General features: G+C 43.4%; 1 protein-coding gene across 2 annotated transcripts in view; it reads right to left on the bottom strand.

Moving 5' to 3' along the window:
* Window positions 1–2,332: 2,332 nt before the first annotated feature.
* The window catches only part of ASAP2 (ArfGAP with SH3 domain, ankyrin repeat and PH domain 2), a 120,739-nt gene continuing 109,319 nt past the window's right edge, over window positions 2,333–13,752 (bottom strand). The window contains exons 20-28 of one of the 2 annotated variants that reach the window (XM_069975706.1): window positions 13,365–13,432; window positions 11,923–12,036; window positions 10,550–10,799; window positions 7,670–7,837; window positions 6,839–7,001; window positions 5,103–5,167; window positions 4,758–4,861; window positions 4,052–4,174; window positions 2,333–2,947 (exon numbers count right to left, since the gene is read on the bottom strand). In XM_069975706.1, coding sequence (XP_069831807.1) covers window positions 2,873–2,947; window positions 4,052–4,174; window positions 4,758–4,861; window positions 5,103–5,167; window positions 6,839–7,001; window positions 7,670–7,837; window positions 10,550–10,799; window positions 11,923–12,036; window positions 13,365–13,432 — 1,130 coding nt within the window. In that variant the 3' untranslated portion in view covers window positions 2,333–2,872. The remainder of the gene's footprint in view (window positions 2,948–4,051; window positions 4,175–4,757; window positions 4,862–5,102; window positions 5,168–6,838; window positions 7,002–7,669; window positions 7,838–10,549; window positions 10,800–11,922; window positions 12,037–13,364; window positions 13,433–13,752) is intronic. The other variant, XM_069975708.1, reaches the window with a different exon arrangement.

Genomic DNA, 13,752 nt, shown 5'->3' with positions numbered 1-13,752 from the left:
TATGGGGACTTGCTGCTGCGCTGGACAGTTCCTGACTCCGCCAGAGATGTCAGTAGAGAGCACTGTTTCTGAATGTAAACAAACAACACTTCCTGCAGGATATATAGTAGCTTATAAGTATGGAAAGACTTGAGATTTTTAAATAGAAGTAAATTACAAATCTATTTAACTTTCTGAAACCAGTTGATTTGAAAGAAAAAAAAATTTCACTGGACAACCCCTTTAAGAAACATAACCCCTTTGGTAACGGTTTCATGCCTGGTTTTGGTTACAAATACTGTTGGTGTTGGTAAAGAACCCCTTGAACCTAGATACCAGAGTACAGCCGGTATGAGAGAGATTACTGCCGTAGTCCAGAAGGCAAACGGTAGCTCTGTATAATGGAGCCATGTTCATGCTCTCTAGTGATAGGTGCAATGTCCAAAGGGGCAATATATGTTCAAATCAATGTTATACATTTGGCCACTAGGTGTCTCCCTTCCTGCCAAACTGTGGTCCATGCTCCCTTCGTGGTGACATTTGGGGGGGACATTTATGAAAAGTACACCAGGGAGAAGGGGCAGTTTTGCCCCTTCTCCCTGGCATACACCTCCCATACGCCCCTCTTGCCCGATGGGCGGGCTTGGGAATCTTGGGGGCGTGATATGGCAGGGAGAAGGTGTGGCCTCTTCCCACACCTCATTTATCATGATTAAAGTCTACACCTGCTAGAAGCAGGTGTAGATTTCATACGCCGGGCGCAGATTCGGGTGCCGGACGGCCAGATTCACTAAGAGGAGTGCGCCTCTTAGTGTATCCTGTTGGGGGTAAGGGGGCGGGGCCTAATATAAGACCTGCTTACTTGTCCGCCGGTCTTCGTAAATCCCCCCCTTGGTCTTTTCTTTGTTAAAAACAAAAAACAGCCATTCCTGAACGGGGCAAGTATTCACTGTGCATGTGTACAGCTGCTGCACCTCCACATTCAGTAAGATAAGATAATCCTTTTAATAGTCCCACCATGGGGAAATTCAATGTGTTATAGCAGCATAGGTGTTACACATACAAAAAGCTAAAAAGATAAAAGTAAAGGCATTACGATTAAGGTAGACAAAGAGAAGAAAAGGTAGAAAAGATACAATAAAAAACATTAGACTATTTTAGTTCTTTTTGTGGAGTGATCTCTGCATGGGTCGGTGTTGGTTGTACAGCCTAACCGCTGCAGGAAGGAAGGACTTCCAATATCGCTCCTTCTCACACTTTGGGTGAATTAAACGGTCACTGATAGTACTGCCCAGTGCTATCACGGTCTCGTGCATAGGATGGGAGTTATTCTCCAGTATGGAGCTGACCACTGACAAAATCCTTTGCTCCCCCACCACTTGCACCGGTTCCAGGGGGCTTCCAAGGACAGAGCTGGCCCTTCTGATCAGCTTGTTCCTATCGCTGGTTGATATGCCCACTCCAGCTTATTATTGAGGACCACACCCAGTTATTTAAACGTGTTCACTGTCTCAATGTCCGTCCCCTGGATGTCTACTGGACTTGGTGGTGGATTTCCGCAAGCGCAAATTTCCTCCATCTCCTTGGTCTTTCCAGCATTAATCCTCAGGTGGTTCCACTGACACCAATAACAAAATCCCTGTTCACCTCTCTGTACTCCCTGTTGTCTTCACCTGTGATGAGGCCTACTATTGCAGAGTCAGACTACTTTTGTAAGTAGCAGGTAGGTGAGCTGTACCCGAAGTCTGCAGTGTACAGTGTGAAGAGGAAGGGAGCAAGAACTGTACCCTTAGGTGCCCCCGTATTACAGATGACAGTATCTGACACACAGTCCCTGGCTCTCACATACTGAGGTCGATTTGAGAGGTAGTCTAGGATCCAGTTTGATAGATGTAGATCCACTCCAACAAAGGCCAGCTTGTCTCTCAGTAGCCTCGGCTGTATGGTGTTAAAAGCACTGGAGAAACCGAAGAACATTATTCTCACAGTGTTCCCCGGTTTCTCCAGGTGAGAAAGGGCTCTGTGTAGAAGGTGGATGATGGCATCATCCACCCCAATGCCCGGCCGATAAGCAAAGAAGTCCAGTAGCAGAGAATCTTTGGGTTGCTCGGATTTTATGGTCAGCTCTCCTGTTACACAGCACCAAAACCTCTGTAACCACAAAGTGACATTAGACTGACTGAATTGATGCATATGCATAGTAATAGCTTTCTCTTAGCTGATGTCTATTTGCAAAGTTATAAAATCATGTTTTCCTTCTAATCCAAAGAATCATAGAGGTTGTTCCTTGAAGAGATTAACAATGACCACAATATAACATTGTAGTAACAGAGCAACTGTGCTATATAACTAATTTCCAGGTAGGCAGTATAGAGATTTATTGGATTGGTCTGGTTATTTATTAGCAAATCACACAGAGCTAAACGATTAGTTCCATAAAAAAGTAAAGTTATTACAGTATGTAGAAAAACAACATGGATTCCTATGAGTCAATAACCATTTAGCTGCAGGTGAGTCTAGAGTGCATTGCCCTGCAATGTTATTGGATTCCTCTGTAACAAGGAGAGAATCTAGGGGTACAGATAGCTTTTATAAACCACTGGTCATATAAAGCTAAGATGGTACAAAAGATACAGAGTACAAGGAGAAGACTGCGGAAATCTCTAGTGTTTAACAGGAATATCTACATCCGATTGGCAACATATTTCCTTAAAAGGAACAAAATATATATAAATATATACACATTGATGAGTCCCAACATAAGTCAGTGCATAGGAGTGTTAGCAGGTGGACGCTGGTCACAGGGCTCTGGTGTGGCGGTATCCGTGGCTCTGGCTCCTCCAGGAAGGCCTTGTGCTGGGCTGGGCACAGATCCGCTGCAGTACTGGATGGCTTATTCAGCAAAGAAGTGCACAAAAGACACAGGGAAGGCTCCTCTCCGGGACGGCTCGCCATCAATGTGTCCAATCTGTCATGTAGGCAACAATAATAGTCATATTAGTCCATATTATACAGTATATATCATATTATATTCCATGGGGGCAACAGCTGGTATTGTTGGTGCAATGAGTGGGTGAAAACTGTATCTTCTATGGAAAAACTCATCCTATATGAAGCAGTTTATAGCATGAAGTGTCAGACCCCTAAACCAAAGGTGGAAAGAAAGATGATTTCCTACAGACCCTCTGTGTCAGCTATGGTTTATGGTTATCAAAACTGGTGTGAAGAAAAAGTGTGGCCTATAACTAGTTTTCAGCTCTTAGGCCCCGTTCCCACTGAGCAAAGGTAGCAGAATTCCGCAACGGAATTGTCTGCCGTGGAATGCAGTTAGCCTCCCGCTCATAATGGGAGTCTATGGGAGGCGCGCGCTCCTGCTCTGTACGCGCTGAAGAATGAACATGTTCCTCCCATAGACTCCCATTATGAGCGGGAGGCTAACGGCATTCCGCGGCAGACAATTCCGTTGCGGAATTCTGCTAACTTTGCTCAGTGGTACCGGGGCTTTAGATGTCAGATATCCCTTAAAAAGAAAAAAAAAATTGATATATATCTATAATCATAACAATGAAAGACTGTCTGTCTGTCTCGTATAGACTTCCTGAACCATTTGACCCCAAATTTGGCCCACGTATACATTGGGTGCCCGGGAAGGTTACAGCGAAGGTCCCGTCCCCGCCAGATGTGACATTTTATACCCAGGCGGCGCCAGGTACATTTTCTAGTGTGTGTGTGTATATATATATATATATATATATATATATATATATATATATATATATATATATATATATAGATAGATATAGATATTATATCATACTAGCTGTTATGGGATCAGACACTAATCAATGAAAAATGGTCACCCACCAACCTGTCACTGGTATAGGTGCTAACCACTGCATTCTGGGAGCACCCCATTGACCTGCTTTTCTGGGGATGCATGGACATCTAGATATAACAAGGAAGGATCTGAGCAACTTTGACAGTGTTCCTGCTTCCAACACATCAGGTTCCTAATGTTCTGTCCCCATCTCCAGGAGCCACTGTAGCGTTGCACTAGCATCTGTTCACTTACCCACCACTCATGGTCCTCTTCTCCATCCACCACAATGATCTCTCCCTCTGTAAAAGTCAGTTCATCAGGGTTGTCAGCAGAGCAGTTATATATTGCTTTCACCCTCTTCGGCTTCACCTTCACCTATAGGTGTATAAGACGTAAAACTATAAACAATGCAGCCACCGGTAAGACCCCCATACTGTATACCTCCCTAATGCTCAGCACCCAGTGTCAGGGATCTGGTCAGCTGACTATAACAAATGCTTATTTTGGGAATAGGGCTTAAATTTCAAACCCATTCCAAAGAGCCTGCAAAATTAAACTAGGTCTCATTTTGGCGGTAGGTCTAATTTTTGGAAAACTCAGTATTAGAACCCAGCTTGTTTTTTTGGCTTAAAGGGGTTGTCTGGTTTGGACAACTTCTGTCCCACAAAGATCTAATCATCAATATGCAAAAAGGTCCATGGAGCCTCAGTTACGAGTCTCAAAACATGGGATTAGCCAGATATCCCTCCAGGAAAGGGCCTAGAAAAAGGGATCGCTCCTATAAGGAGACCACCAAAAACCATCATATTAAGTGGCCCCTTCAGTCAATATCCAACTCAATTTCAAAGCTCTTTACATAGGTTGGATGGTGACTTAAAGAGTAGCTACCAACAGGTGTCACTAGAGAGTCGGTTATCTTTGCCTGTACACCGGCTGATCTGTCAGTAATGTCACTTACCATTTGGGATCTGCGTGGCATTGGTGCAGGCGGCTGTACAGGCACTGTGGTACCGGGCTTAGGTCCAGGCTGAGAAGGAGCGTCAGGCAATGCATCTGCAGCAGCTATAGACAGGACACAAAGAGTTAATATTTATATGGATCAACTATAAAACAGTCTCGGTCCTTTCCGAAATACTGTCCTGGCCCTTGACTGCTAATCACTGATAGCTCTGTATCATATTACCATATAGCTAAAGGGGCATTGTCATTTCAAAACAAAATTCATTGAGAGATATTAAAGGTTTTAATGAGCCGAGGTGTACAGCAACACCTGACGTGGGGGGCTGGAGTGCAGAGAACTCACCAGGATTCGGTAATAAGGTTGTGGCTGCAGGAGGGATCTTACTCGGTGGAGATGGTTTCTCAACCCTGAAAAAAGAATGCATCACAAACACATATATTAGATATTGATTGATTATTATGTCCCACCCACCCTTATAAGCCATGCTTTCTTTTGGAAGCCACACCCCTTTGGGCATGCCACACCGCAGATAACCGAGGAGAAGGGCAAGTATATGCAGAGCCTAGCCCTGGTACTATATACAAAGGGGAAGCGGAAGCTACATCCAGTGTTTACATACTATAGAACAACATTCTCCAGCATTGTGAAACTACAACTCCCAGCATGCCTGCAAGGGAATGATGGAGTTGGAGATCACTGCTACTTTTTGTGATAGGAAATGTTACGTGACAATTAAGAAAGCGTTGTTACAAGGTTCTAAATAAATTGGGGAATGAGTAAATAATAACATTCATCATGCAGGAGATCAGGTCGGTTAATCAAGGCCATGTTCAGTTTAGTTTTTTTTTCACCATTAATCTCCAAGCCCTAGTTTGTAACTTCTTTATTTTTAAGCCAGTCCAAGCCTGTAAGAAAACTTTTTCATAGACAACCCCTTTAAGTACTATGTTCACCTCTATAAAAAATTGTTTCTATTCTCATACAAGAAGCAAGTTTGTAGTGACTGTTAAAAAGTCCTACCCTTTTATTTCCACAGCTCCTTTGCAGACCTGTGTGTTTCCATGGTAACAGACAACAGAGTGTAGTCTGAGGCTGCAATCATATTACCTTCTATTTGCCCCTCACATCTAGCTAATCACACAGAATGCCCATGTCGTAAAAGTTTCCATCTACAATTGTCTTATTTTCAGACCCACATATGCACTTTGCATCCAACATAGCTTCATTCCTCCAGTAAAGCCTATGTGGGCTCTCATCTTCCTTTTGCTGCCAGATATGGATGATAAGGAGCAAGTACCCCCCCCCCTCCTTTTACAATCTGCCACATGTTCTTAGCTTTTTATCTCAACAGATACACAGCCTGTGTAAGTCACCCCTTCCTGTGTGCCCTCCCCCCTATCTACACTACAACTGATGTGAATCGGATGCTTTCCTTCCTCTCATTCACAACTTTTCCCACTTCATGCTCCTAATCTATGTCAGGAGCAGCAGGACAGCCAGTGAAGTAAAGGAGTTGCACAGACTCTACAGCAATTAAATGGTCTAACAGCATGTGAGTTCTGTCCACAAGTCCTATTAATGAGAATAGGGCTCGTATATGGGACTCGCCTGGCATGGGAAGTATCAATAGCAACTCGATCTTCCGGCATCACATGATGATCTCAGGATGAAACCACAGTGATAGGTAACCTGATCTGGCCAAGATGGCTCCTCTTTATGTACAGTTTTATACACCCCTGGCGTACAGCAATATAACAACTATCTTACACTCTTTAATGGTGCGTTTACACAGAAAGATTATCTGACAGATTATCTGCCAAAGATTTGAAGCCAAAGCCAGGAATGGATTTGAAAAGAGGAGAAATCTCAGTGTTTCCTTTATGACCTGATGTCTGTTTATAGTCTGTTTCTGGCTTTGGTTTTAAATCTTTGGCAGATAATCTCTCTGTGTAAATGAACCCTTAAGTTTTACTATCGAACTTCCTAGAGCGGAAAATACAAATGTCTTCAATTGTTCTATCCATAACTTTCACAGCAAGTACTGATCTACTTATATATTGCATAAACCTAACACTCACCCTGGAACCAGCTTTCTCTGCTGCAACCTGTTGGGAGGCTGTGGTGGGACGGGAGGGGGTGCAGGTTTGTTCTGAGGTACTGGAGGCGGCTGGGTCGGTTTGGAGTGCTGGCTCAAGGCTTCTATAACACTGGGTGTTTTGGCCACTGGTGGTGGAGGGGGATCTGGAATGAGAACAAAGCAATTTATAGACATAGTATAATACATAAAACTCCATACAGTGAACACTGCCCCCTGGAGGTGCAGACAAGGTGGATGTTAATAGGACAATGCACAAGACTCTGCTCATGTGTACAAACGATAAAGAACGAGAATAGCACGCCATACAAGTTGGAGGCCACAATACATTTGGTCTAGGGGGGGATTGTTTGGAAGGGTTTCCATTGGCCTAATGATGAACAATAGGGGATAAGGGTTCCTTTTATGCCCCACCACCTAGGGACTTGGTGCCAAATGTTCTTCTGGATTCAGAAGCTGAGCTGGCATGCAACATGTGGCATTGTGCAACTCTAGAAAACATGAGACCTAGTAGTCAACAGTCTCCATGAAGAAGCCAGCTACCACAGCAGCAGATAGCCATTGTCTTGCAGTTGCTAATAACGCAATGCAAGTCCGAAGAGGAGATTCATGACAACCAGCCACACGCTGCTACAAAGCCAGTGGTCACGGCACAGTCGCTTACATGGAAGGAGTGAAGCGCACACGGTTAGGTACAAGGGAGACAGTACGATGCAGTGGATGAAATGCTAACAACGTGGATCTCACACACAGTCATAGAGCAAGCAATGCATCAGGCGCGGTGCTGGTGAGTGGTTGACAGGAGGTCACGTACTTGTGGCGGTAGAGGTGACACGCATTGGTGGCACGGGGGGATGAATAGCTGGCGGGTCAGATGACGACCTCTGTCTGCTGCCACTCTCCTGTCCTAGTGCATGAGATTTCCACGCTGGGGTATTTGAAGGGGTGTTGTGTATACTACCGCCAAAAATGGTCGACTGTACTAGAGGGGACAAAAATCACATTTCCAGATATCACACACAGCAGGCATCCAAACAGTATTCCATAGTATACCAGCATTACATCTATTGCCTTATACTGGATAGGCTTCTGCTAGCTATGTATAGCGGAGATTATGGTGCCTCTACATTTAGGTAGCCATTTACCACTGGAACTCTGGCAAAAATTGTTTCCTTTCAAATCAACTGGTTTCAGAAAGTTATATAGATTTGTAATTTACTTCGTATAAATATCTCCTGTACTTATCAGCTGCTGTATGTCCTGCAGGAAGTGGTGTATTCTTTTCAGTCTCACACAGTGCTCTCTGCTGCCACCTCTGTCCATGACAGGAACTGTCCAAAGGAGAGGATTTCTACAGGAATTTTCTACTGCTCCGGACAGTTCCTGACATGGACAGAGGTGGCAGCAGAGAGCACTGTGTCATACTGAAAAGAATACATGACTTCCTGCAGGACATACAGCAGCTGATAAGTACTGGTAAACAAACTAAATTACAAATCTATATAACTTTCTGAAACCAGATAATATAAAAGAAAAACATTTTTGCCGGAGTATCCCTTTAAGGACCAGACAAGACAGCCATACCCATAGGGAACCTGTGTTATAACTGAATAGTAGTTACCTGTATTCTCTACATGGAATGAAAAGGTTTAGGGTTACAGGCCTGAGGGCATTTATGAGATTTCTAGTTCAATAAAGCAATTTTGTGTTTTTTTTTTCTCCTGGCTAAAACCCATACTGAGAATGCTGGATAGTAACCGATCTCTGAGACCATTCTGTCTATGCCAGAAACACACAGATTCAGCAAGTATATAGGGGGGGGGTCTGGACAGAGAGCTGTGTGACGGTGTGTTATGTGCACAGCCACGCTATATGAGTAGGTCCGTGTACACACAGGACATAGAAAAGGAGGGAAAACACATCATCTCAACATGTCACAACCGAGTCTAAAAATGTGAACAAACAAGTTTAGTAGAGAGACATTTAGTGGATTGTGTGTGAGGAGGGGGACGGGGCTGGTTCGGCCCCGTTACATAACAGTGCCCTGTATTTTCCCCTCACATTCCAGGTCACTGCCGTCCAGATTTTTTTTTTTTACACTGTCCATTATATTAGAGACAAAAATAGCAAATAGAAAAGCTTGTGCTTCGCTGCTCCTTACAAGAGACACTGTGATGTTACAACGGGTTACATAATCCTCATACTGCGGGGGAGTTCTAGCCCCACAGCACAGGGGGACCATACACATCCTATGGGGTTTCTATGCTGTGGATTTTCAGCAGCATGTGGACATACCCCAATACATCAGACAGCTGTCTCTATGCCCCATACATAGGAGCCCAGTATTAGTCCTATAGGAATTATTACATATGCAGGAAATCTGGTAAGAGGGTTACAGTGTCCATTGGACTGTCATGTGGTCTCCATGCGAGCAGACATCACCAATGTTATGTTGGATTGACTGAAATGGTAAGGCTGTCCGTGATCAGAGTTGTTATAGTATAGGGTACATACCCCAGTACTGTCCCTGAGTCTCCTCAATATTATTGAAGATTGCTGCACAAAATAAGAGAAGACTAGTATAGAACTGATCAGGCATACAAAAAGAAGAAAAAGAGGATGTATATCTAAAGATTTCCTCCTTTACTGCACGTTGCATGTAACCTTTATACTGATAGAATGACAATTATGGGGGGGATTTATCAAACATGGTGTAAAGTGAAACTGGCTCAGTTGCCCATAGCAACCAATCAGATTCCACCTTTCATTCCTCACAGACTTTTTGGAAAATGAAAGATGGAATCTGATTGGTTGCTAGGGGCAACTGAGTCAGTTTCACTTTACACCATGTTTGATAAATCTCCCTCTATGTGTCCATAATAACTTTTGCCCTCACTGGTCTAAGATGGAAAGGTCTTGGGCAAGTAATATTTGGGGCTATAAAACCTATTATAGTAGAAAAGATAAAGATCCAGCACCATGAGACTCTGCAGACGCTCAAGAATAAAGGTTATCCCCAATCCATAGAATATGGGATAAGCAGTTCAGCAGTCCCAGAGAAAAGAATGGAATGGTGGCCCTATATGCACGTACTAGTGAGCAACTGACCTCAGTTCTGAAGACTGGTGTGACTCTCGGTGGTCGGACCCCCACCGATCAGCTACTTATCCCCTATCCTGTGGACCATGGATAACTTTTTATATTGGGATATCTCCCTTAATGATCATAAGATTGCTCATGGAACGCAGTCCTCTCTGTGACACTGGGACCTAGGATGGACACATCAGGTATCGCCCCTCAACTTGTTTAGCCCACCAGGAAAGCCTGAAATCATGTATTACTTATTTTCTGAAATCTAGACGTGGGAACGTGCCATAGCTCAGTGTTATAGTCCATAAAATAAGGAAGTGACTTTGCTGACACAACTATGATCACTGGAACTAGCTAAAGGTTACCACTCCATAGCTAATGCATAGCCAGTCACAGTTATGTGCACACATATAAACATCTATACCATGATATACATGTAGTTTTATTATATTATTATGTGCCATATGTATTATAAGCTATGTTTCTTTTGGTGAATGTGTCCCTTTAATTCCAGGTCAGAGAAAAGATACTATGATGTAATGTGTCATATAAAGCTAGAGTTGTGCGGTAATGGGAGACATAGAACAAATCCATTGCTTGTTACCTTTCGCGATGTTCCTTGGGGGTAGAGGAGGAGCAGGAGCGGTACCGGTGGTGCTGCCAGGGGAGCTGTTGTTATTGAGGACTGCCCCGTACGTTTCATTCTGAACGATATTTGGCAGGAAACTTCTCTGCTTGTCCTTGGCAATGTTTGCTGCATCCCTGGCAAGTGCGGCGACACTGGGCTGCATTGAATTTGGTCCAATTTGGTAAAAACTGACTGGCCTGTCCTCCCGGCGGCTGGGACTTGGCTGCTACAAGATCACAGATTTTCACAAAATAATAAGTTTAGGGACAAAGGCAGGTATAATAATGCAAAGACAAAAGCAGCAAACAAATGCAAAGCTGATGTGAAAGATGTATACACCCCCTATATACACACAGGACCTGAGGTTCTGCTGCAATTACAAATAGCACTTGGTTGCCATTAACTGCTGTTGTCAAACTACCCGGTTTGCCCTGACAATTGAAAGTTGTAGTTTTCCAACAGCTAGTGAGCTACGAGTTGCAGATTACTGATTTGGTAATTGAAGAACTGTTATAAAAGTGTTTTCTATAATCAGTTCCTATCCTAGGGACTTTGCTGTCACAATGCTGTATATAAATTAGATACACGGAGAATACACCGGAATTAATATTGCAGTTTCAAAGATCATGTCATCTTTACAATGGTGCAGTCAATGGGTTAAATGCCCCAAAAGCCCTGGAGCTCCCATGTCACGGAAGTCATGGAGTCTGGGTGTTCAGATACCCACCAATTGTTAGAGCTAGGAGAACACTCTCCTAAAGGTTCCTCTACACCTTCAATAACTGATGACCGTCCGACCATCAGTTATACCTCCCAACACACAGGAACATTCGACATGGCCAAGCCATGAGTTCTCTATGGGGAGGGGTAAGCCGCAGCGAGTTCTCTGGCTGTAACCTATCTCTATCTGAACAAAGGGGTTGGCCGTAATTTTACACCACAGCCAACCCCTCATCATCTGTTGGTGGTTGTTCTAGACGGCCTCATAAATCTTATACCGGCAGGTTTGGCCAACATAAGTCTAAGGTGAATGGGGACTTTTAGTGGTTCTCTCGTCGACTGGCTGCCTCTTCTATCTTGCTGTAAGTCTATGACAAGTGAGATAAAGATCCCTGCGAGATGAAGTGCTTAGCAGAGTGCTTCTCCCAGCGCTATTTAAAGGGGTAGTGCGGCTATTTTCTTTTTCTGCTTAACTAACACACATTACAAAGTTATATAACTTTGTAATGTGTGTTAATAAGCAAGCTGTGTGTTAATAAGAAAATATACAATGGCATAAACAAAGGATTCTTCTTTATCAACGTATGTATTTATATTGAATAAGAAAGAGGTCATGTGCCGCAACAAACCTGAATTTTATCATCCACATCATCATCACTTTCATCCAAGTCCACGTGATGCAGCCTCCATTCATATTCCACATGGACATGAGCATTGAAGCGTCCAGACAAAGCCTGCAACAGCTGAGAGACAAGGACAAGTTACAGAGGTCTGACTATCATTTACTGGAGGTCACATATACATGACAAGTTAAGGATGACACCTTCTTTACACAGACTTGTAAGAAAAAAGGCCATGCACACAGCCAATAAGTTAGCTACACCCTACAGATATGCGTTCTTGAGGACTTGTCTGCAAGGTCTAAGATAGTGCTCTCAGCACCCCTGCAAAGTAGAAGTGGTACTGTAGGTGATAGATTCATTACACAAGGTGAGATCTATGAGCAGCAGAGTCCTATAGAGTGCTCAAACCTGGTACAGGCGATTTTAAGAAACTTTCTAATTTGGTTTATTGGCCGAAAAATGCATTGGATGGAGGGAGATGAGACACCAAAACAGGACAACGAGTTAATTTACAGCTACATCATCAGGCTATCTCCTCTTAAGTCAGCACTGACCTCTGAATACCGGCTTTCAAACAGGTCCTGCTGTGTAATCCTTTGTTCTCTGCTGCCGACAAATCTCCCTCCTCCCCCCTCCCCTCTCCATAGGTTACACAGGGCCCGACTGATGTAAAAGATTCGAGATTTCCTGATAATGAGCAGTGAATGAGAGAGAGGAGGAAGTGGTGGTGGGGGGGGAAACCTAGGAAAAGTCTTTTTGAATGCAGATAATGGCATATTTGCCTAATAAACCCATTACAAAGTTTCTTAAAATCGCCTGGACTATTGATTTATGCACACAAAAAAAAATACGACAGTGACAATTTAAGAGAAATTAGATCGATAGCAGGGGAATCCAAAAAGGGTATATACAGATCCTTCAGCCTGGAAAGAGGTGATGAAGACAACCACTACTACAGTGCTCTCACGTTTACATATTATATTCTCTATACTCCGATTTATCAGCTCTTTGCAATGGATCATATAGGGGAATCTGAATTCTTTCATGTCCCTCTTTGGACGTCAAAAGTTTTTTTTCTTTTTTAGCCTTTGAAGTTGGATGCCCACAGGAAGATGCACTGGGAATAGATAGCTGGTTTTGTCAGTGCAGGAATACTTTTGGCATGTATTAGGATTCATTTCCATTCACCCAGCATATCTGTCATCAGTCCTGCAGGTGCTAGTCAGAAAATGCTGCATGAAGGGTTTCTAATCTGCTGAATCCACACCAGGTGACAAATAGGCTGGATATATTACCTCTTCCCAGAGGTGCCACTTTCTTAACACCCCAAATAAATCAGGTCCATAGTGCCCAGAAAAATACATGTAAAAAAAGGATTATTCCACTGGGATGGCATGTGATATTAGAGATGCTGCACCGCTATAGTAATAGTAACGAACAGGACCCACCAGATCCTCACACTGCGTGTGTTTCAGCCTCTTTGCTATGTCCAGAGGAGTCTCTCCTGCTTCATTGGCTGCAATCCAAAGCAGAGAAAAGCATGAGATGTATATATAGACACTTTTTCTACTCACTGTTATCAGCCCAAGTGTACTGGATTTACAAGCAGATACATAACATCAGGGGAGAACATGAATCATATCCATGTAGTGGGCAGAAGCTTGGTCACAGGTACTAAGACCAAGAAAGGCCAAGAGTCACCACTACAAATGTCTTCACTAACAACCACACACTCCTTTGAGACTTGTCTGTTTTAGAGACTTGTATTCTACATAGAATAACAATTCTTAGAGCCATCAATTTTTTTTTCCTCTGTTGTCTGTTATTACTCCAGGA

Source organism: Dendropsophus ebraccatus, chromosome 6, assembly GCF_027789765.1.
Source record: "Dendropsophus ebraccatus isolate aDenEbr1 chromosome 6, aDenEbr1.pat, whole genome shotgun sequence".
Lineage (NCBI taxonomy): Eukaryota > Metazoa > Chordata > Amphibia > Anura > Hylidae > Dendropsophus > Dendropsophus ebraccatus.
Note: the sequence above shows the minus strand (reverse complement) of the source record. Positions and strands in the feature narration are given on the sequence as shown.